The 22,777-nt window shown below is 44.8% G+C and overlaps 1 protein-coding gene across 1 annotated transcript in view; it reads right to left on the bottom strand.

The window, feature by feature from the left end:
- The window catches only part of LOC140194184 (leucine-rich repeat-containing protein 71-like), a 51,254-nt gene extending 32,654 nt beyond the window's left edge, over positions 1-18,600 (bottom strand). The window contains exons 1-4 of the mRNA XM_072251691.1: positions 18,580-18,600; positions 18,364-18,447; positions 16,782-16,865; positions 870-983 (exon numbers count right to left, since the gene is read on the bottom strand). Of these exons, the coding sequence (XP_072107792.1) occupies positions 870-983; positions 16,782-16,865; positions 18,364-18,447; positions 18,580-18,600 (303 nt within the window). The remainder of the gene's footprint in view (positions 1-869; positions 984-16,781; positions 16,866-18,363; positions 18,448-18,579) is intronic.
- Between the last annotated feature and the right edge of the window lie 4,177 nt (positions 18,601-22,777).

Here is a 22,777-nt window from a genome sequence, read left to right as displayed (position 1 = left end):
TGTGGCAGCACTAGCGGAGGCTGCCAGACGTCAGTTGTGGCTCAGCGCTCGTACTGGTTACACGTGCATTTGCTGTTGCTGATATTTTGTGTTCACTGTTGACTTTGTGCTTAATTTCACTGTGAAAATGTCAAAAAGAGCTGCAGATACCCCTATGGGTAACAATGAGAAAAAGAGAAGGAGGCATCTATCATTATCAATAACGCAGAAAGTGGAGTTATTGCAGAAGCTTGATCGTGATGTGTTTGTGCGGCGTTTGACTGAAGAAAATAGTGTCGGAACTACCACTGTATATGATTTCAATAAACAGAAAGAAAAGTTATTGAAGTTTTATAGTGACGGTGACGTTCTACATTTATTCCAATAAGTCATCTACCATGTGTTTGATTCGGTTTGTTTGAAGCTGTATATTTTTATGTTTTATTGAATGTTTTTGTTGGAAATAAAATGTTTTCTTGTCATTATTTCCTAAACAATACAGTATAACAACTATTTACAAAGCATTTACATTGTATTAGGTATTATAAGTAATCTAGAGATGATTTAAAGTATACAGGAGGATGTGCGTAGGTTTGGTGCGCTGCCGGGTCCTAAAGTCCACCGCACTTAGACAGGTTAAATAAGGGACTTGAGCATACGAGTTTTTTGGTATGGGGGGGTCTGAAATCCAAAAAATTCTGAATTCCGAAATGCAACTGGTCCCAGGGATTTCGGATAAGGGATTGTGGACTTGTATCAATCTTTCCCCACATGCTTTAGCAACAGAGAAACTCCTCACAGCCACAAGTGACTTGGTGCATCCAGTTCAGGGGAACCGCAATCTTTGGAGTTTCTGAAGGGTTGAGAGATCTAGGTGTTTGATTTCTTACCTTATCCTTCTTCTTAATGGCAGTCTTGGCACTTTTCTGCGACTTGTCAATGGCGGTGCTGCTTTCAATCTGGCTACTACGATCACTCTTTGACTCTGGCCGCCGCAGAGAGGACTGATGAGTAAGATAGAAGTGTGACAAGTCAGTTACGGGTGGCGCAGTGCAGCAGTGAGTAGAGCCGCTCCAGAGACCTGCACTCAGTCCCGACCTCTGAAACTCCATACATTATGTATTTTGCACATATTCCACATGCTCTCATTTACATCAACAGTGCAAAGGTCGAGAGGGTTGAGAGTTTTAAGCTCCTAGGAGTGAACATCACCATTAGTGTGGCCAGGTCTAACCACATAGACACCACAGCCAAGAAAGCTCCTCAGGAGGTTAAAGAAATTTGGCATTTCTCCATCAACCCTCACCAATTTTTACCAATGCACCATAAGTTACAGTGTGTAAATTACAGTAAGGCAAGGGTTAAAAACAACATTCAGGTGAGGATGACTACAGCAGAGTGCAGTCAAACTGAGGCAAGACAGACCTTTGAAGTAAGATTACCAGAGCCAATCTTGTTTACTGCAGACAGGTAGGTGAGATTAACTGTGGCACTGAGTAATCAGCCTAGAAGAACATAGTTCCCTTTAGGGGGTGCTGGAGAGAGACAAGATAGGAATAAAGGAAGGATGTGAAACACATCTAACAACTAAGGGACAATTGCTTTACTAACTTCAGAGAAACTGTCATTGGTTGTCAACTGTAATTTCTATTGACTTTTAACACCTCTATGGTGACTAATCCTGTAAGTAAGAAATTCAAATATATACAATTTACCATATGGTCAATATCTATCAGTGATAAGCTAATTCTGTATAAAAATTGCAGTCTTCTGTCCTGGCTTCAGAACAATATGGGTGACAGGGGCCATGCTGTTCTCCTTGTGCACAAGTAAATTAAACGCGTTTGAGTTGTACGAGTATGTCTGTTGGGCCCAGCTATTTTTGTTGACCAGAGACAGGCAACACACCGAAAATGCTGGAGGAACTCAACAGGTCAGGCAGCATCTACAGGAGGGAGTATAGTCATGTTTCGGGCCAAGAGCAATTGAATGTAGACACAATGAGTTTTAGCTAACGATCTGCTAAACCATTTTCAGATAAACTGTTTATTATGTAAAGTGGCAGGCTTGAAGAAGCAATCTGTGCTCTTGGGTGACCTGGTTTGAGTGGTTTGAACCAGTCAGAGTTGATTAGAACACAAGAAGTCAGCTAAAGCACAAAGTTGAAAACGAAGCCATAAAACAATACTGCTTGTAGCCTGTGCTACATCCACAGAGAACTAACACAAGTCAGTCAGATGACCTTGAGCCAATGAAACTGAAACATCCGAGATTGATCTGATGATGGGAAGGAATAAAAATGAAAGGTTTTGGGAGGACAGGCAGCGATAACTCTGGATTGTTCTTCTAGGCTGATTACTCACTGCCACAGTTAATCTCACCTATCTGCCTGCAGTAAACAAGATTGGCTCTGGTAATCTTACTTCAAAGGTCTGTCTTGTCTCGGGTTTGACTGCACTCTGCTGTAGTCATCCTCACCTGAATGTTGTTTTTAACCCTTGCCTTACTGTAACTTATGGTGCATTGGTAGTTGTGGATATGGAAGACTGCCACATTGGATAGGTGGACGTTAGATCGATACCATAAGGAAAATCTGGTCTGCATAGACTCCTTTCCTGGGTATTAACCTTTTCTATTCTTTAACTGTTCCTGGAGGGTCAAGGAAACTTAGTAGGTGTTCAAGCAACACACTTCAAAGTTGCTGGTGAACGCAGCAGGCCAGGCAGCATCTCTAGGAAGAGGTACAGTCGATGTTTCAAGCCGAGACCGTTCGTCAGGACTAACTGAAGGAAGAGCTAGTAAGAGATTTGAAAGTGGGAGGGGGAGGGGGAGATCCAAAATGATAGGAGAAGACAGGAGGGGGAGGGATGGAGCCAAGAGCTGGACAGGCGATTGGCAAAGGGGATATGAGAGGATCATGGGATGGGAGGCCCGGGGAGAAGGAAAAGGGGGAGGGCGGGAAACCCAGAGGATGGGCAAGGGGTATAGTCAGAGGGACAGAGGGAGAAAAAGGAGAGAGAGAAAAAGAATGTGTGTATATAAATAACGGATGGGGTACGAGGGGGAGGTGGGTGTATCTAAATAATGGATGGGGTACGAGGGGGAGGTGTTCACACAGGTATCAGAAGTGCAAATTCACGTGCTTGTGAACTGAGTCAATAAAGGTACTTGTCAGTAAATACAGATTCTTTCTGTGCCTAACTGACCATTATTACTAAATGGTAAATCCCGCTACTATTTTATTTTATTATTGGTTATGAGAATAGAAAGCATCCTATCTGGATACCTCACTGCTCTGCCCTTGGCCACAAGAGACTGCAAAGAGTTGTGGACTCACCTCAGCACATCAAGGAAGCCAGCTTCCTCTCCGTGGACTCTGTCTACACTTTCTGCTGCCTTGATAAAGGGGCAGAGATCATCCTTACCCTATTCTGGCTTCTGCCCCCTTCCTTTCCAGTCCTGATGAAGGGTCTCAATCCAAAATATCCACTGCTTATTCTGCTCCACAGTTGCTGCCTCCAGCATTCTGTGTTGCGTTGTCAGCAAGGCATGTTGGTGAACTTGGACTGGTTGGGCCAAAGGGCCTATTTCTGGACGTATAACTGCGTGACAGTAGGAGTACCTTTGAGCAAGCCACCACAGCCATGGGAGATGGTATGATCACTCACTGCAGCCATCACTGCTGGATCAGGCCTTCCTATCACTCTGTGGAAGGGGACTGCATTCCTCTCAACTCAGGGGAAGGAGAGCTGGCAATGAGTGACATTTTTTATTTTATTTAGAGAAATAGCACAGTAACAGGACCTTCCAGCTCAACAGGCCCGTGCTGCCCAAATACTCCCATGTGAGTTATTAACATAACAACCCATACACGTCTTTGGACTTTGGGAGGAAACTGGAGCACCCAGAGGAATCCCCACGTCACAGGGAGAACGTAGAAACTCTTACAGACTTCTGCAGGAATTGAACTTAAGTGACTGGCAATGTAATAGCATTACACTAACCCAGTGATTCCTAAGGGGGGGTGTCCTAAGGGGGTGTTAGGGGAGATAGAAGTCATTGGGGGGTGTTCAAGATTCTTGGGGAGGGGGGGCTCGGGAGGCAGCACCCTAACAAGGCATGAGACCTGGCCATTCATTAGTAGAGCAGGCACTTCCAAAAAAAAAAGGATGAGGCACTGTAACATAGGAGGAACCATAGCTCTGCAGGCAGTGAACACTCGGCATCACAACGCATCTGACACTCGGTAATCTCATCCGACCTTACCAACCAAACAGACATTATTGGGAATGCATAAATTAGTAACCAGAGTGCCCAACAGTTCCCCTTGACTCACAGCATGAAACAAGTTCATGCAATTTAACAGTTGGTAAGTCAAGTACACCCTCTCAACTTTCTCTACAGATCTACGGAAAACAGGTCACGCAACGATATGTGCTGGCTGGAACCAAATGGTGAAATAGACCATTCAGTGGTGAAGCCTTGAATTCTAATCCTTCTAAGAAACAGAAACTACAGATAGTGTGTCAATACAACCATGAAACCATTAAGATTGCAGGAACATTTCCGTAAAAGACACCCTGAAAAGGCTACTTAAGGTATTACTCAGTTCCAGAAGATGAAAGAAGCTTTTGAAAAGTGTTGCACACTTGAGTTGTCTGCCACAAAAACTAAAAATGCCCTTGATAGTGGTCTCATTGCTTCTTATAACATTTCCAAAATGAAAACAAAGTGTGGAAAATCTCATGCAATTGGTGAAAGATTAATAACATTTGCTGTATCAGAAGTGCTCAGCACTGTTCTCAAAATGGATACCAGTATCTTAAAATCAATTCCGCTGAGTACTAACTCTGCAGCTTGTCATATTGATGAAATGAATGAGCATCATTGAGTATCAACTAAGTACAGAGCTACAAAAACCAGAACTTGGGATACACCTGTGTGAGACAATGAGGCATTGCTAATAGCATACGTACAGTTTATCAAAAATGAATCAGAATCAGGTTTATCATCACTGGCATGCATCGTGAAATTTGTTAACTTAGCAGCAGCAGTTCAATGCAATACATGGTAATATAGAAAGAAAAAAATAAGTTTATGGAAAAGTTTATAAGAGATTTAATTTGTAAGAAGTTAAAAACAAATATCAGCAGAGAATCAATCTATGACGAGCTCAAAATGTATTCTGAGGATAAAAGTATTCTGATTAGGAACAGGATTTCTTGTGCAACAGATGGAGCACCATATATGACAGGTCACCATGCTGGTTTAGAGGCATTTATGAAAAAATAAATTGTAAGTCTGTTTACAATCCATTGTGTAATTCATTGTCAACATCTTGCAGCCAAAAACTGCAGCCAGTGACTTTTTTTCAAGCACAACTCTTGTAATATCTGCTATCAACAAAATTAAAACTCATCTATTAAATAGCAGAATATTTCACCAGTTATGCCAAGATAATGATGAACAGTTTGAACGCTTGCTTCTTCACACTGAAGTGCATTGGCTGTCAAAAGGCTGCTGCTTAAAATGTGTCTTTGATCTTTTTGACACTGTGGTTGAATTTTTGCTCAAAGTCAACAAAAGTTTGAGAAACAAGATTGAATTTCTACCTGGAGACTTGGAAAATCTAGCCAATCTGTATGATGAAATGAACATTCAAAATATGAAACTGCAGGGTGAAAATTTCAATTTAATCCAGGCAAAAAGTGCAGTGTCCACTTTTATCGTAAGATTGGACATATATAAGCAAAATATGGGGAGAAGAATGTTCTCACAGTTTCCCTGCATGGAAACTCTCTTTCACAGACAGTGATTTGCAAGAGTACTCCTTACACCTGCAGTCACTGAAGGAGGATTTTCAGAACATTCAAGGAATTGAACGATCTGGAAATTTTGGACTGGGTAATTAACACATTTCTTTGCAAGGTGGAAGAACGGGAAACATAGAAACATAGGAAATAGGTGCAGGAGTAGGCCATTCAGCCCTTCGAGCTTGCACCACCATTCAGTATGATCATGGCTGATCATCCAACTCAGAACCCTGTACCAGCCTTCCCTCTATACCCACTGATCCCTTTAGCCACAAGGGCCATATCTAACTCCCTCTTAAATATAGCCAATGAACTGGCCTCAACTGTTTCCTGTGGCAGAGAATTCCACAGATTCACCACTCTCTGTGTGAAGAAGTTTTTCCTAATCTCGGTCCTGAAAGGCTTCCCCTTTATCCTCAAACTGTGACCCCTCATTCTGGACTTCCCCAACATCGGGAACAATCTTCCTGCATCTAGCCTGTCCAATCCCTTTAGGATTTTATACGTTTCAATAAGATCCCCCCTCAATCTTCTAAATTCCAGAGAGTATAAGCCTAGTCGATCCAGTCTTTCATCTTCTGGAAGTCCTGCCATCCCAGGAATCAATCTGGTGAACCTTCTTTGCACTCCCTCTATGGCAAGAATGTCTTTCTTCAGATTAGGGGACCAAAACTGCACAAATACTCCAGGTGTGGTCTCACCAAGGCCTTGTACAACTGCAGTAGTACCTCCCTGCTCCTGTACTTGAATCCTCTTGCTATGAATGCCAGCATACCATTCGCCTTTTTCACCGCCTGCTGTACCTGCATGCCCACTTTCAAAGACTGGTGTATAATGACACCCAGGTCTCGTTGCACCTCCCCTTTCCTAATCGGCCACTATTCAGATAATAATCTGTTTTCCTGTTTTTGCCACCAGTGGATAACCTCACATTTATCCACATTAAATTGCATCTGCCATGAATTTGCCCACTCACCCAACCTATCCAAGTCACCCTGCATCCTCTTAGCATCCTCCTCACAGCTAACACTGCCGCCCAGCTTTGTGTCATCTGCAAACTTGGAGATGCTGCATTTAATTCCCTCATCTAAATCATTAATATATATTGTAAACAACTGGGGTCCCAGCACTGATCCTTGCAGTACCCCACTAGTCACTGCCTGCCATTCTGAAAAGGTCCCATTTATTCCCACTCTTTGCTTCCTGTCTGCCAACCAATTCTCTATCCACATCAATACCTTACCCCCAATACCGTGTGCTTTAAGTTTGCACACTAATCTCCTGTGTGGGACCTTGTCAAAAGCCTTTTGAAAATCCAAATATACCACATCCACTGGTTTTCCCCTATCCACTCTACTAGTTACATCCTCAAAAAATTCTATGAGATTTGTCAGACATGACTTTCCTTTCACAAATCCATGCTGACTTTGTCCGATGATTTCACCGCTTTCCAAATGTGCTGTTATCACATCTTTGATAACTGACTCTAGCATTTTCCCCACCACCGATGTTAGGCTAACCAGCCTATAATTCCCCGGTTTCTCTCTCCCTCCTTTTTTAAAAAGCAGGGTTACATTAGCCACCTCCAATCCTCAGGAACTAGTCCAGAATCTAAAGAGTTTTGAAAGATTATCACTAATGAATCCACTTTTTCTTGGGCTACTTCCTTAAGCACTCTGGGATGCAGACCATCTGGCCCTGGGGATTTATCTGCCTTTAATCCCTTCAATTTACCTAACACCACTTCCCTACTAACATGTATTTCCCTCAGTTCCTCCATCTCACTAGACCCTCTGTCCCCTACTATTTCCGGAAGATTATTTATGTCCTCCTTAGTGAAGACAGAACCAAAGTAGTTCTTCAATTGGTCTGCCATGTCCTTGCTCCCCATAAGCAATTCACCTGTTTCTGTCTGTAGGGGACCTACATTTGTCTTAACCAATCTTTTTCTTTTCACATATCTATAAAAACTTTTACAGTCAGTTTTTATGTTCCCTGCCAGTTTTCTCTCATAACCTTTTTTCCCTTTCCTAATTAAGCCCTTTGTCCTCCTCTGCTGGACTCTGAATTTCTCCCAGTCCTCAGGTGAGCCGCTTTTTCTGGCTAATTTGTATGCTTCTTCTTTGGAATTAATACTATCCCTAATTTCCCTTGTCAGCCACGGGTGCACTACCTTCCCTGGTTTATTCTTTTGCCGAACTGGAATGAACAATTGTTGTAGTTCATCCATGCGATCTTTAAATGCTTGCCACTGCATATCCATTGTCAACCCTTTGAGTATCATTTGCAAGTCTATCTTAGCTAATTCATGTCTCATACCTTCAAAGTTACCCTTCTTTAAGTTCAGAACCTTTGTTTCTGAATTAACTATGTCACTCTCCACCTTAATAAAGAATTCCACCATATTATGGTCACTCTTACCCAAGGGGCCTCTCACGACAAGATTGCTAATTAGCCCTTCCTCATTGCTCAATATCCAATCTAGAATAGCCTGCTCTCTAGTTGGTTCCTCGACATGTTGGTTCAAAAAACCATCCCGCATACATTCCAAGAAATCCTCTTCCTCAGCACCCTTACCAATTTGGTTCACCCAATCTATATGTAGGTTGAAGTCACCCATTATAACTGCTGTTCCTTTATTGCACGCATTTCTAATTTCCTTTTTAATGCCATCCCCAACCTCACTACTACTGTTAGGTGGCCTGTACACAACTCCCACCAGCGTTTTCTGCCCCTTAGTGTTATGCAGCTCTACCCATATCGATTCCACATCCTCCTGGCTAATGTCCTTCCTTTCTATTGTGTTAATCTCCTCTCTAACCAGCAATGCTACCCCACCTCCTTTTCTTTCATGTCTATCCCTCCTGAATATTGAATATCCCTGAATGTTGAGCTCCCATCCTTGGTCACCCTGGAGCCATGTCTCTGTGATCCCAACTATATCATATTCATTAATAACATCTGCACTTTTAATTCATCCACCTTGTTACCAATGCTCCTTGCATTGACACACAAAGCCTTCAGGCTTACTTTTACAACACTCTTAGCCCTTATACAATTATGTGGAAAAGTGGCCCTTTTTGATTTTTGCCCTGGGTTTGCCGGCCTGTCACATTTACTTTTCACCTTACTACTTTTTGCCTCTATCCTCATTTTACACCCCTCTGTCTCTCTGCACTTGTTCCCAACCCCCTGTTGTGAACCAACCTCCTCTCTCCTAGTCTCTTCAATTTGATTAAAGAGAGGAAGAGAGATTGCAAGAAGAAATAATAAAAATTCAGAATGAAGAAGCAAAAATGTTTTTCAAAAATGTTAGCTTTTGTGGTATGTGGCTATTCTGTCACATGAAGTTTCCTGATCCTTGGGGAAGAGCCAAACTACTCTTCATTGCATTTCCATCCTCTTCCTTGTTCAGAGAGGCTTCAGTGCAGTGAACCATCTGCTCACAAAATACAGAAACTGCTTGGACACTGTTACACATGGAGACTTGAGGCTTTTGCTGTCACAACTTAAACCAGATATTTCAACTGTTGCTAAAAACCATCAAGCTCAAGGATCATATTGATATCGAAGCTGCTGCACAGTGCACAGGTACTGTGTAAGCTAGGTTTAGAGACAAATAAAAATTTAAAGCAGAATCATTTTTCTCATGTTAGCATATAGTTGGCAAGTATGGAAGTGCTTTGGGAGGAGTAGGCAAGTATGAAGGTGGTTTGGGGGGAGTTGGCAAGTATGAAGATGCTTTGGGGGGAGTTGGCAGGTATGAAGATGGTTTAGGGGACAGTTGGCAAGTATGAAGGTGGTTTGGGAGAGTTGGCAAGTATGAAGATGCTTTGGGGGGAGTTGGCAAGTATGAAGATGCTTTGGGGGGAGTTGGCAAGTATGAAGATGGTTTAGGGGAGAGTTGGCAAGTATGAAGGTGGTTTGGGAGAGTTGGCAAGTATGAAGATGCTTTGGGGGGAGTTGGCAAGTATGAAGATGCTTTGGGGGGAGTTGGCAAGTATGAAGGTGGTTTGGGGGAGTTGGCAAGTATGAAGGTGGTTTGGGGGAGTTGGCAAGTATGAAGGTGGTTTGGGAGGAGTTGGCAAGTATGAAGGTGGTTTGGGGGGAGTTGGCAGGTATGAAGATGCTTTGGGGGGAGTTGGCAAGTATGAAGGTGGTTTGGGAGGAGTTGGCAAGTATGAAGGTGGTTTGGGGGGAGTTGGCAGGTATGAAGATGCTTTGGGGGGAGTTGGCAGGTATGAAGGTGGTTTGGGAGAGTTGGCAAGTATGAAGGTGGTTTGGGAGAGTTGGCAAGTATGAAGGTGGTTTGGGAGAGTTGGCAAGTATGAAGATGCTTTGGGGGGAGTTGGCTAGTATGAAGGTGGTTTGGGGGGAGTTGGCAAGTATGAAGGTGGTTTGGGGGGAGTTGGCAAGTATGAAGATGCTTTGGGGGGAGTTGGCAGGTATGAAGATGGTTTAAGGGAGAGTTGGCAAGTATGAAGGTGGTTTGGGGGAGTTGGCAGGTATGAAGATGCTTTGGGGGGAGTTGGCAGGTATGAAGATGCTTTGGGGGGAGTTGGCAGGTATGAAGATGGTTTAAGGGAGAGTTGGCAAGTATGAAGGTGGTTTGGGGGAGTTGGCAGGTATGAAGGTGGTTTGGGGGAGTTGGCAAGTATGAAGGTGGTTTGGGAGAGTTGGCAAGTATGAAGGTGGTTTGGGAGGAGTTGGCAAGTATGAAGGTGGTTTGGGGGGAGTTGGCAAGTATGAAGATGCTTTGGGGGGAGTTGGCAGGTATGAAGATGGTTTAGGGGAGAGTTGGCAAGTATGAAGGTGGTTTGGGGGAGTTGGCAAGTATGAAGGTGGTTTGGCGGAGTTGGCAAGTATGAAGGTGGTTTGGGAGAGTTGGCAAGTATGAAGATGCTTTGGGGGGAGTTGGCAAGTATGAAGATGCTTTGGGGGGAGTTGGCAAGTATGAAGATGCTTTGGGGGGAGTTGGCAGGTATGAAGATGCTTTGGGGGGAGTTGGCAGGTATGCAGATGGTTTAGGAGGGAGTTGGCAAGTATGAAGATGCTTTGGGGGGAGTTGGCAAGTATGAAGGTGGTTTGGGAGAGTTGGCAAGTATGAAGATGCTTTGGGGGGAGTTGGCAGGTATGAAGGTGGTTTGGGGGAGTTGGCAAGTATGAAGGTGGTTTGGGGGGAGTTGGCAAGTATGAAGATGCTTTGGGGGGAGTTGGCAGGTATGAAGATGGTTTAGGGGAGAGTTGGCAAGTATGAAGGTGGTTTGAGAGAGTTGGCAAGTATGAAGATGCTTTGGGGGGAGTTGGCAGGTATGAAGATGGTTTAGGGGAGAGTTGGCAAGTATGAAGGTGGTTTGGGAGAGTTGGCAAGTATGAAGATGCTTTGGGGGGAGTTGGCAAGTATGAAGGTGGTTTGGGGGGAGTTGGCAAGTATGAAGATGCTTTGGGGGGAGTTGGCAGGTATGAAGATGCTTTGGGGGGAGTTGGCAGGTATGAAGATGGTTTAAGGGAGAGTTGGCAAGTATGAAGGTGGTTTGGGGGAGTTGGCAAGTATGAAGGTGGTTTGGCGGAGTTGGCAAGTATGAAGGTGGTTTGGGAGAGTTGGCAAGTATGAAGATGCTTTGGGGGGAGTTGGCAAGTATGAAGATGCTTTGGGGGGAGTTGGCAAGTATGAAGATGCTTTGGGGGGAGTTGGCAAGTATGAAGATGCTTTGGGGGGAGTTGGCAGGTATGAAGATGCTTTGGGGGGAGTTGGCAGGTATGAAGATGGTTTAGGAGGGAGTTGGCAAGTATGAAGATGCTTTGGGGGGAGTTGGCAAGTATGAAGGTGGTTTGGGGGGAGTTGGCAAGTATGAAGGTGGTTTGGGGGAGTTGGCAAGTATGAAGATGCTTTGGGGGGAGTTGGCAGGTATGAAGGTGGTTTGGGGGAGTTGGCAAGTATGAAGGTGGTTTGGGGGAGTTGGCAAGTATGAAGCTGGTTTGGCGGAGTTGGCAAGTATGAAGGTGGTTTGAGAGGAGTTGGCAAGTATGAAGGTGGTTTGGGGGGAGTTGGCAAGTATGAAGATGCTTTGGGGGGAGTTGGCAGGTATGAAGATGGTTTAGGGGAGAGTTGGCAAGTATGAAGGTGGTTTGGGAGAGTTGGCAAGTATGAAGATGCTTTGGGGGGAGTTGGCAGGTATGAAGATGGTTTAGGGGAGAGTTGGCAAGTATGAAGGTGGTTTGGGAGAGTTGGCAAGTATGAAGATGCTTTGGGGGGAGTTGGCAAGTATGAAGGTGGTTTGGGAGAGTTGGCAAGTATGAAGATGCTTTGGGGGGAGTTGGCAAGTATGAAGGTGGTTTGGGGGGAGTTGGCAGGTATGAAGATGCTTTGGGGGGAGTTGGCAAGTATGAAGGTGGTTTGGGGGGAGTTGGCAAGTATGAAGATGCTTTGGGGGGAGTTGGCAGGTATGAAGATGCTTTGGGGGGAGTTGGCAGGTATGAAGATGGTTTAAGGGAGAGTTGGCAAGTATGAAGGTGGTTTGGGGGAGTTGGCAAGTATGAAGGTGGTTTGGGGGAGTTGACAAGTATGAAGGTGGTTTGGCGGAGTTGGCAAGTATGAAGGTGGTTTGGGGGAGTTGGCAAGTATGAAGATGGTTTAGGGGAGAGTTGGCAAGTATGAAGGTGGTTTGGGAGAGTTGGCAAGTATGAAGATGCTTTGGGGGGAGTTGGCAAGTATGAAGGTGGTTTGGGGGGAGTTGGCAAGTATGAAGGTGGTTTGGGGGGAGTTGGCAAGTATGAAGATGCTTTGGGGGGAGTTGGCAGGTATGAAGATGGTTTAAGGGAGAGTTGGCAAGTATGAAGGTGGTTTGGCGGAGTTGGCAAGTATGAAGGTGGTTTGGGAGGAGTTGGCAAGTATGAAGGTGGTTTGGGAGAGTTGGCAAGTATGAAGATGCTTTGGAGGGAGTTGGCAAGTATGAAGATGCTTTGGGGGGAGTTGGCAGGTATGAAGATGCTTTGGGGGGAGTTGGCAGGTATGAAGGTGGTTTGGGGGAGTTGGCAAGTATGAAGATGGTTTAGGAGGGAGTTAGCAAGTATGAAGATGCTTTGGGGGGAGTTGGCAGGTATGAAGATGGTTTAAGGGAGAGTTGGCAAGTATGAAGGTGGTTTGGGGGAGTTGGCAAGTATGAAGGTGGTTTGGGAGAGTTGGCAAGTATGAAGATGCTTTGGGGGGAGTTGGCAGGTATGAAGATGGTTTAGGGGAGAGTTGGCAAGTATGAAGGTGGTTTGGGAGAGTTGGCAAGTATGAAGATGCTTTGGGGGGAGTTGGCAAGTATGAAGATGGTTTAGGAGGGAGTTGGCAAGTATGAAGATGCTTTGGGGGGAGTTGGCAGGTATGAAGATGGTTTAAGGGAGAGTTGGCAAGTATGAAGGTGGTTTGGGAGAGTTGGCAAGTATGAAGATGCTTTGGGGGAGTTGGCAAGTATGAAGATGCTTTGGGGGGAGTTGGCAAGTATGAAGATGCTTTGGGGGGAGTTGGCAAGTATGAAGATGGTTTAGGGGAGAGTTGGCAAGTATGAAGGTGGTTTGGGAGAGTTGGGAAGTATGAAGATGCTTTGGGGGGAGTTGGCAAGTATGAAGGTGGTTTGGGGGGAGTTGGCAAGTATGAAGATGCTTTGGGGGGAGTTGGCAGGTATGAAGATGGTTTAGGGGAGAGTTGGCAAGTATGAAGGTGGTTTGGGGGAGTTGGCAAGTATGAAGGTGGTTTGGGAGGAGTTGGCAAGTATGAAGATGCTTTGGGGGGAGTTGGCAAGTATGAAGATGCTTTGGGGGGAGTTGGCAAGTATGAAGATGCTTTGGGGGGAGTTGGCAGGTATGAAGATGCTTTGGGGGGAGTTGGCAGGTATGAAGATGGTTTAGGAGGGAGTTAGCAAGTATGAAGATGCTTTGGGGGGAGTTGGCAGGTATGAAGATGGTTTAAGGGAGAGTTGGCAAGTATGAAGGTGGTTTGGGGGAGTTGGCAAGTATGAAGGTGGTTTGGGAGAGTTGACAAGTATGAAGGTGGTTTAGGGGAGAGTTGGCAAGTATGAAGATGCTTTGGGGGGAGTTGGCAAGTATGAAGATGCTTTGGGGGGAGTTGGCAGGTATGAAGATGGTTTAAGGGAGAGTTGGCAAGTATGAAGGTGGTTTGGGGGAGTTGGCAAGTATGAAGGTGGTTTGGGAGGAGTTGGCAAGTATGAAGGTGGTTTGGGAGGATTTGGCAAGTATGAAGGTGGTTTGGGGGGAGTTGGCAAATATGAAGATGCTTTGGGGGGAGTTGGCAGGTATGAAGGTGGTTTGGGAGAGTTGGCAAGTATGAAGATGCTTTGGGGGGAGTTGGCAAGTATGAAGGTGGTTTGGGGGGAGTTGGCAAGTATGAAGATGCTTTGGGGGGAGTTGGCAGGTATGAAGATGGTTTAGGGGAGAGTTGGCAAGTATGAAGGTGGTTTGGGAGAGTTGGCAAGTATGAAGATGCTTTGGGGGGAGTTGGTAGGTATGAAGATGGTTTAGGGGAGAGTTGGCAAGTATGAAGGTGGTTTGGGAGAGTTGGCAAGTATGAAGATGCTTTGGGGGGAGTTGGCAAGTATGAAGATGCTTTGGGGGGAGTTGGCAAGTATGAAGATGCTTTGGGGGGAGTTGGCAGGTATGAAGATGCTTTGGGGGGAGTTGGCAGGTATGAAGATGGTTTAGGAGGGAGTTGGCAAGTATGAAGATGCTTTGGGGGGAGTTGGCAGGTATGAAGATGGTTTAAGGGAGAGTTGGCAAGTATGAAGGTGGTTTGGGAGGAGTTGGCAAGTATGAAGGTGGTTTGGGGGGAGTTGGCAAGTATGAAGATGCTTTGGGGGGAGTTGGCAGGTATGAAGATGGTTTAGGGGAGAGTTGGCAAGTATGAAGGTGGTTTGGGAGAGTTGGCAAGTATGAAGATGCTTTGGGGGGAGTTCGCAGGTATGAAGATGGTTTAGGGGAGAGTTGGCAAGTATGAAGGTGGTTTGGGAGAGTTGGCAAGTATGAAGATGCTTTGGGGGGAGTTGGCAAGTATGAAGATGCTTTGGGTGGAGTTGGCAGGTATGAAGATGGTTTAGGGGAGAGTTGGCAAGTATGAAGATGCTTTGGGGGGAGTTGGCAAGTATGAAGATGCTTTGGGGGGAGTTGGCAAGTATGAAGATGCTTTGGGGGGAGTTGGCAGGTATGAAGATGCTTTGGGGGGAGTTGGCAGGTATGAAGATGGTTTAGGAGGGAGTTGGCAAGTATGAAGATGCTTTGGGGGGAGTTGGCAAGTATGAAGATGCTTTGGGGGGAGTTGGCAGGTATGAAGATGCTTTGGGGGGAGTTGGCAGGTATGAAGATGGTTTAGGAGGGAGTTGGCAAGTATGAAGATGCTTTGGGGGGAGTTGGCAAGTATGAAGGTGGTTTGGGGGGATTTGGCAGGTATGAAGATGCTTTGGGGGGAGTTGTCAAGTATGAAGGTGGTTTGGGGGGATTTGGCAGGTATGAAGATGCTTTGGGGGGAGTTGTCAAGTATGAAGATGCTTTGGGGGGAGTTGGCAGGTATGAAGATGCTTTAGGAGGGCATTGGACTAAAAAAGTTTGGGAAACACTGCACTAACTGCTACGCTACCGTGCCGTCCCATATGTTGTTAAAGTATGACTTTCTCTGGCAGTTCATCCATATACTCACCACCTTCTGAGTGAAGATGTTGTCCCTCAGGTTCCTATTAAGTCTCTCCCCTCTAGCATTAAATCTTATGCCTTCTAATTAGAGATCCCACAACTCCAGGGTAAAAAAAAGACTGTGTGGATTCACCCTGTCTGTACCCCTCAAGATTTTATACACCTCTGTAAAGTTTAGCTAACCATTACGTTACCGCGCTGCCCCGATCTTGCCACTGACGTCCGTGTGCCTAGCCTAATCATTAACACAACCCTTGGTGTGGAGGGTGAGACTCTCACAACACTGAAGAAGTACCTGGATGAGTACTTGAATCACTGAGTCAGTGAAGGCGACAGACGATGTGCCGGGATACGGGGTTGGTGTAGATGGGTGCTGAAAGGTCAGTATAAACACTGTGGGCCAAAGGGCCTTTCTCTATGCTGCATGGCTCTGTGAGATTAAGGAAAAAAGAAACCCTACTGCTCTCAGTAGCGGACAACGGGCAAGTTTAATCCGTGGTAGAGTTGCTTAAAACAAGAGGATGTAGGTTTAGAATAACAAGGTTGAGAATTAGAGGGGATCTGGGGAGGAATTTATTCCGCTACAGAGGTTTGGAATCTGGGACACATTGCCTGAGGAGGTGGTGGGGGCAGAGACTCCCACATTGAAGGAGTACCTGTTTAAGCAGTTGGATCACTGAGACTGAGAAGTGTTTGGACTGAGTACTGGGGAATGTGATGAGTGTAGGAGGGTTAGCAGAGACATGATGGACCGAAGGGCTGTTGCTGAGTGGTTTGACTCTATATCCCTGTCCCACACGGCAGAAGGAGAGCCCTCTCTCCTCTTTTACTGTCAGCTTCATGTATTTGGGTACTTGTCACGAAAATGGACTTTATATATCTGCTTTTTTGTAAAAATTATGTATAATCTATCTTAACGTTTTTCTTGTGAATACTGCTCAGCTGATGCTGTGTGCCTGTGATGCTGCTAATAGGAAGTTTTTCATTGCACCATTGTACATGTGACAGTAAACTTGACTTTGACTGTGTTGCTCCCTCTTTCTACCCTGATGCAGAAAATACCACTGATCTTGCCGTGAATTTCTTTTATCTGAGCCATCTCGGACTCTCAGCTGATTCCAATTCTGATGAATGGGATAAGCAATGGACCAATGCCTGGATGCTAGGATGGACATGATGGGTTGAAGGGCCTGCTCCTGTGCTTAAGTCTCTACATGGGTGACCACTCTATCATTCCTGATACCCTCTAGGATTAGCTGAGGGGTGGGTGGGGAAGCCAAGAGAAGAGAAATCGAGCCTCACCGATCTCCGGCTCTCCTGAGAGTTGAACTGCAGGAGTCTCCTCTCCACGATCTCCTCGTGGGTCAGTGCAAATGGACTTAGAACCTGTAGCAAAGAAGCGACACATGACATTGGCCACATAAACACATCCCTACTCTGAATCTGAGGAATTTAACTGCCAGAGCTGGAAAATACTTTTTCTTCTAACTGACTCTTCCCACCTTACTTTTCTCAGTTTCTAAGTTCAAATGGTCTTTAACCTGAAACATTAACCATTTTTCATTCCACAGGTGACACAAAGTACTCTGCAGATGCTGGGATCAAAGCAACACTCACAACATGCTAGAGGAACTCAGCAGGTCGGGCAGCATCCGTGGAAACGATCAGTAAACGTTTCGGGCCTGAACCCTTCGTCAGGACTGTAGAGGGAAGGGGCAGAGGCCCTGTAAAAAAGGTGGGGGGAGGGTGGGAAGGAGAAGGCTGGTAGGTTCCTGGTGAAAAATCAGTAAGGGGAAAGATAAAGGGTTGGGGGAGGGAAGCAGGGAGGGGATAGGCAGGAAAGGTGAAGGAGGGATGGGGAAAACACAATGGGTAGTAGAAGGAGGCAGAACCATGAGGGAGGTGATAGGCAGCTGGGGGAGGGGGCAGAGTGAAATAGGGATAGGGGAAGGGAGGGGGAGGAAATTACCGGAAGTTGGAGAATTCTATGTTCATACCAAGGGGCTGGAGACTACCTAGATGGTATATGAGGTGTTGCTCCTCCAACCTGAGTTTGACCTCATCATGGCAGTAGAGGACATATCCGAATGGGAATGGGAGGCAGAGTTGAAGTGGGTGGCAACCGGGAGATCCTGTCTGTTGTGGCAGACGGAGTGGAGGTCCACAGATTCATTTCACAGATGATGCCTGACCTTCTGAATGCTTCCTACATTTTAATATTTTAGCTCCAGGCATGAGTTTTGCTTGCAGTATACTTAGTATGATTGGCGCAATGGCTGTGTTGTAGTTCCAGAGATCCGTGTTTAATTCTCGTCACGTGTATCTAAGACATAAAGTGTAGGAGAAGAACTAGGTCATCCAGTTTAGAGTCTGATTTATTATCCCTCTCAACCCCATTCCCCCATAACCCAATAGAAGACCACAACACCATGCTGTGTGCGTCATGTTGCTGATGCTGTATATTGCTGCTGTGAATTGTGATGGGTAGAACCTGGAGGGAGTTGATAGGGAATGTTGGGAAGAATAAAATGATGGGTGTAAATGGGTGTTTGGAATGGGGTGGGCCAAAAGGCCTAATTCCATGCTGGATCTCTCTCGGAATTTGGAGAAGATGGAATGGTCGGAATCGGAATCAGAGTGGTAGGTGTAAGATCTACAGCAGTCCGCACAGAGTGTGGTCTCCCAGTCCTACTCAGCATAGTCATAGAGCAATACAGCACAGATAAAGCCGTTCGACCCAACCAATCTTTGCCGACCACGTTGCACCTTAGGGACATGCAGCAGTCCTCTGTGTGCCCTGGAATGGGACAGGTTGCTCCGTTTCTTCATCCGTCACCATCTTGATGACAGACAAACTGTCACAGAAACCCCCCTATCCACTCACCTTAGCCAGTTTTATTGCTCCTTCATCCCCAATTTGATTGTAAGCAACCGAAAGCCACAGCAGCGACCGATTCCATCGCAGACCCTGGGGATGACAAAGCAGACAATTCCAGCCACCTCGCTGATCTCAAGTAAAACAGTTCATTTTGGGTGTAAAGTCCTTGAACCAACCGGCACAACCCGAATCACCACTTCAATACAGCAACATTATGATCACTTTGTGTTGGCGCATGGCCATGTGGTTAAGGCGTTCGTCTAGTGATCTGAAGGTTGCAAGTTCGAGCCTCAGCTGAGGCAGCGTGTTGTGTCCTTGAGCAAGGCACTTAACCACACATTGCTCTGCAATGACACCGGTGCCAAGCTGTATCGGCCCTACTGCCCTTCCCTTGGACAACATCAGTAGCGTGGAGAGGGGAGACTTGCAGCATGGTCTTCCATACAACCTTGCCCAGGCCTGCGCCCTGGAAACTTTCCAAGGCGCAAATCCATGGTCTCATGAGACTAACGAACGCCTATCATCATCATCATGATCACTTTGTACTATGGTGGATCTTGTTTATTTCTACTAATTGTGCCTTTTCTTGTATAATTTGTGTTTAATTTACATTTTTCTTGTGTATGTTGTGTCTCTGATGCTGTGTGCCTGTGATGGTGCTGCAAGTAAGTTTTTTTCAATGCACCTGTGGAATTGTGCAGACTCTATTTTAACAAAAAGATACGACAGACAAGTGTATCCTGATTATATGAATACTTCTTAGAGTTATATAAAGATACAGTACATTCAGCACAGAAATAGGCCCTTTGGCCCACAGAGTCTGAACCAACTACCACTACCTATCTGAACTGATCCCATTTTATTCTCCCCATATTCTCATCAATTCCCCAGATTCTACCCTCGTACTTACAGATATCAAATTCAATTTATCTTCAAAGTACATATACTGTATGTCACCACATACTACCTTGAGATTCATTTCCTTGTGGCTATTTACAGGAAAATAAAGAAATACAATAGAATTTGTGGGGAAAAAAATTATAGACAAATGAAGACTGACAACCAATGCGCAAAACACAAATCAGTCATAGAAATGTACAGCACAGAAACGGGCCCTTCAGCCCATCTAGTCCATGCCAAACCATTTAAAGTGTATAGTGCCATCGACCTGCACCCCATGCATATAAAGTAGATAATGCTGAGAACATGATTTGTAGAGTCATTGAAAGGGAGTCTGTAGATGGTGGAGTCAGTTCAGAATTGAAATGAGTGAAGTTATCCAAACTGGTTTAGGACTCCGCTGATTGTAGCATAATAACTGTCCCTAAACCTGGTGCTGTGGTACCTCCTGCTCAGTGGTAGTAGATATTGGTAGCATATGACAATAAACTCAACGTTTGACTTTGACTTTCAGTTCTGATCCATGGTGGGTAGTTTTCCAGTTTATAACTTTGTGAGTTGTTTAAAGGTATAGCAATCACATGAGGGTTGTTAAGACTCGTTAATGTGAGGCTCATTAGTCTTATCTTTGCATGAATAGAGGTGTGAAATGCTGTGGAGACATCAGAGTAGAGATGTTAGGACTGCATTGATAACCATCTCATTAAATCTACGACTCTTAATGATCCTCATGTGATTGCTACACCTTGGATCAGATCTGAAGAAGCTTCTTGGATGGAGGTGGAATAGTGGAAGAACCTAGGGGCTGGAAGCTGGCTGTGTTTTGCTTGATGTGTGAGTGTGTTTTGGAACCTGTTGAGGGAAAGAGAGTAGGGAAGGAATGGAAATTGCTGGGAGGGGGTCGTGTGGGTCCGGTAATGGCGGACAAGATAAGAGGTGGGGTTGAGGGAAAGAAAGTGGAGAAGGAGAGGGATAGAGACTTGGGACCAGAGGTAGGCAGCTGGGGAGAGGTGGATTATTGTGAAGGGAAAAATAAAGGGAATGAGGAGGTAGTGAGGGATCAGATGAATAAAAACCAAGACAAAGGGAATAAAAGAATAAGAGATGATAGTGGAGAAAGCTCTGAAAGTGAGGAAGATGAACAAGCTCAGAGAGGAGGTGTTGTCATAATTAGGTTTAATGAGAAGGCTCAGGGACATATGAAGAAAATTAACCTGTTTGTGCTAACAACAACTCTGACAAATAAGATAGGGGAAATAGTATTTACAAAAGTCCTTAATGATGGCAACTTATTGGTAAGATGTGTGAATGAGGAACAACTTGAGAAAGCACTCAAGCTAAAAGAGATAGGAAAATGCAAGGTGGAATACACTGGGAGGGTGGGAGCACAAAACAGTGGTTGTAAAGGAGTGATCATGGGGATACCAATGAGTATAAATATGGAGGAGATAAAGAGGACTATCAAAGGAGGGAAAGTAATGAATGTTCAAAGACTGAAAACAACAAAGGAGGGAGTGAAAAAGGAAAGTGAATCAGTATTGATTGAATTTGAAGAAGAAAGAGTGCCAAGGAAGGTGTTCCTGGGTTTCATGAGTTACCCAGTAAGGGTGTATGTGCCAAAGTCACTGAGGTGCTATAATTGTCAAAGGTTTGGACACGTGGCTAAAAACTGTAAAAGGCAGAGGAGATGTGCTAGATGTGGGGGTGATCATGAATATGGAAAGTGCAGAACAGGAGTTCAACCAAAATGCTGCAATTGTAGAGGAGCTCATAATGTTGCATATAGTGGGTGTGCGGTTGTGAGACGGGAGACTAAAATTCAAGAAATAAGAGTGAAAAGAAAGATCACTTATGCAGAAGCTGTAAGAATGTCAAGAGAACAGAATAATGTTCCTAATGAACAGGGAGCAATAGGGATACGAGAGATGCAACAAAGAACAAATGACAGGATTTATGTAGACAAAAAGGCTCTAGTAACATTCATTGCAGGAGTGATTAATAGTACAGCTGAGGTAAAGTCAAAAAGTGACAAAATTCAGCTGGTGGTAAAAGCAGCAGTAAACCATTTAGGGTTAGTAGGACTGACATGGGAGGAAGTGAGGGAGAACCTCAGTAATCAGTCAAGCCAGGAAGTGTCATGTGTTGGTTAATACTAATTATGGTGATTCTTTTACAATGGAATGCAAGGAGCTTACTGGCCAATAGCCAGGAATTCAAGCACTTTATTAAAGAAATGGTTGTAAAACCGGATGTAGTGTGTATTCAGGAAACTTGGTTGAAACCAACTTTAGACTTTGCAGTATATGGGTATACAATGATAAGGAAAGATAGAAATCTAGGGGGAGGAGGGGGTTGTGCTATGTTAATCAAGCAAGGTATACCATATAGGGTACTGGAAAAAGGAGATGATCAGGAATACATAGTGGTGGAAGTGTGGGAGAGAGGGGAGGGAGTGGTTATAATTAACTACTACAATCCATGTAAAAGGTTGGATTTGTACAGCCCATTAAAGATACAAGGACAAAACAGACATAAAGTAGTGTGGTGTGCAGATTTCAATGCTCATAGCACAATATGGGGGGATCAGATTACAGATCCAAATGGAAAGGTAATTGAAGATTTGATGGAAGAAAGGGATTTGGTGTGTATGAATGATGGTAGTGGCACAAGGATAGATATAACAACAGGAACTGAGTCAGTGTTAGATATTACGTTAGTGTCTAATACCTTGGCTGGCATTAGTAACTGGGGAGTTTGGACTGCTTCAACAGTAGGCAGTGATCACTACCCAGTTTTGTGTTCAGTGGGTGAAAGAGTTGAAGTAAGACCAGGTGGCGGAACCCCAAAGTGGGTGTTTGAAAAAGCTGATTGGGGTAAGTTCCAGAAGTTGAGTGAAGAAGGGTTGACAAAGATTGATATTTCTGGAAATGTAGATGAATTAAACAGTCAGGTGACTTCAGCAATTATCATGGCAGCAGAAGGATCTATACCTAGGAGTAAAAATAGGATGAATAGAAAACTGGTACCATGGTGGACAGAGGAATGTTGTCAGACTGTAAAAAAACAGAAATAGAGCATTCAGGCTAGTTAAAAGAACCCATAATATGCAGCATTTGGTTCAATATAAGAAAGCACAGGCAGTGGTGAGAACTATACGTCAAGCTAAAAGGGCAAGTTGGAGGAGTTTTTGCGACAAGGTAGGAAGAACAACACCTGTGGGAGAGATATGGGGAATGATTAAGAGGATGGGAGGAGATAGAAGGGAATGGGAATATCCAGTAATGATATCTGAGGAGGAAACTGCAGTCTCCAGTAGGGATAAGGCTGAGGTCATGGCCAACTCATTTGTACTGATACACAGTTCAGAAAATTTGTCTGACGAAGGGAGAAGAAGGGAAAGAATAATGAGCCAACACCCAGGTGTGTTAAGCAGGAGGGAAGGAACAGATGATATAATTGATGATCCATTTACATTAGCAAAAATGGTGAGCAATGAAGAGATCGAGACCAACCTCCCCAG

This window comes from Mobula birostris, chromosome 2 (genome assembly GCF_030028105.1).
Source record: "Mobula birostris isolate sMobBir1 chromosome 2, sMobBir1.hap1, whole genome shotgun sequence".
Lineage (NCBI taxonomy): Eukaryota > Metazoa > Chordata > Chondrichthyes > Myliobatiformes > Myliobatidae > Mobula > Mobula birostris.
The sequence above is the reverse complement of the archived record's forward strand: the minus strand, read 5'-3'. Positions and strand labels throughout refer to the sequence as shown.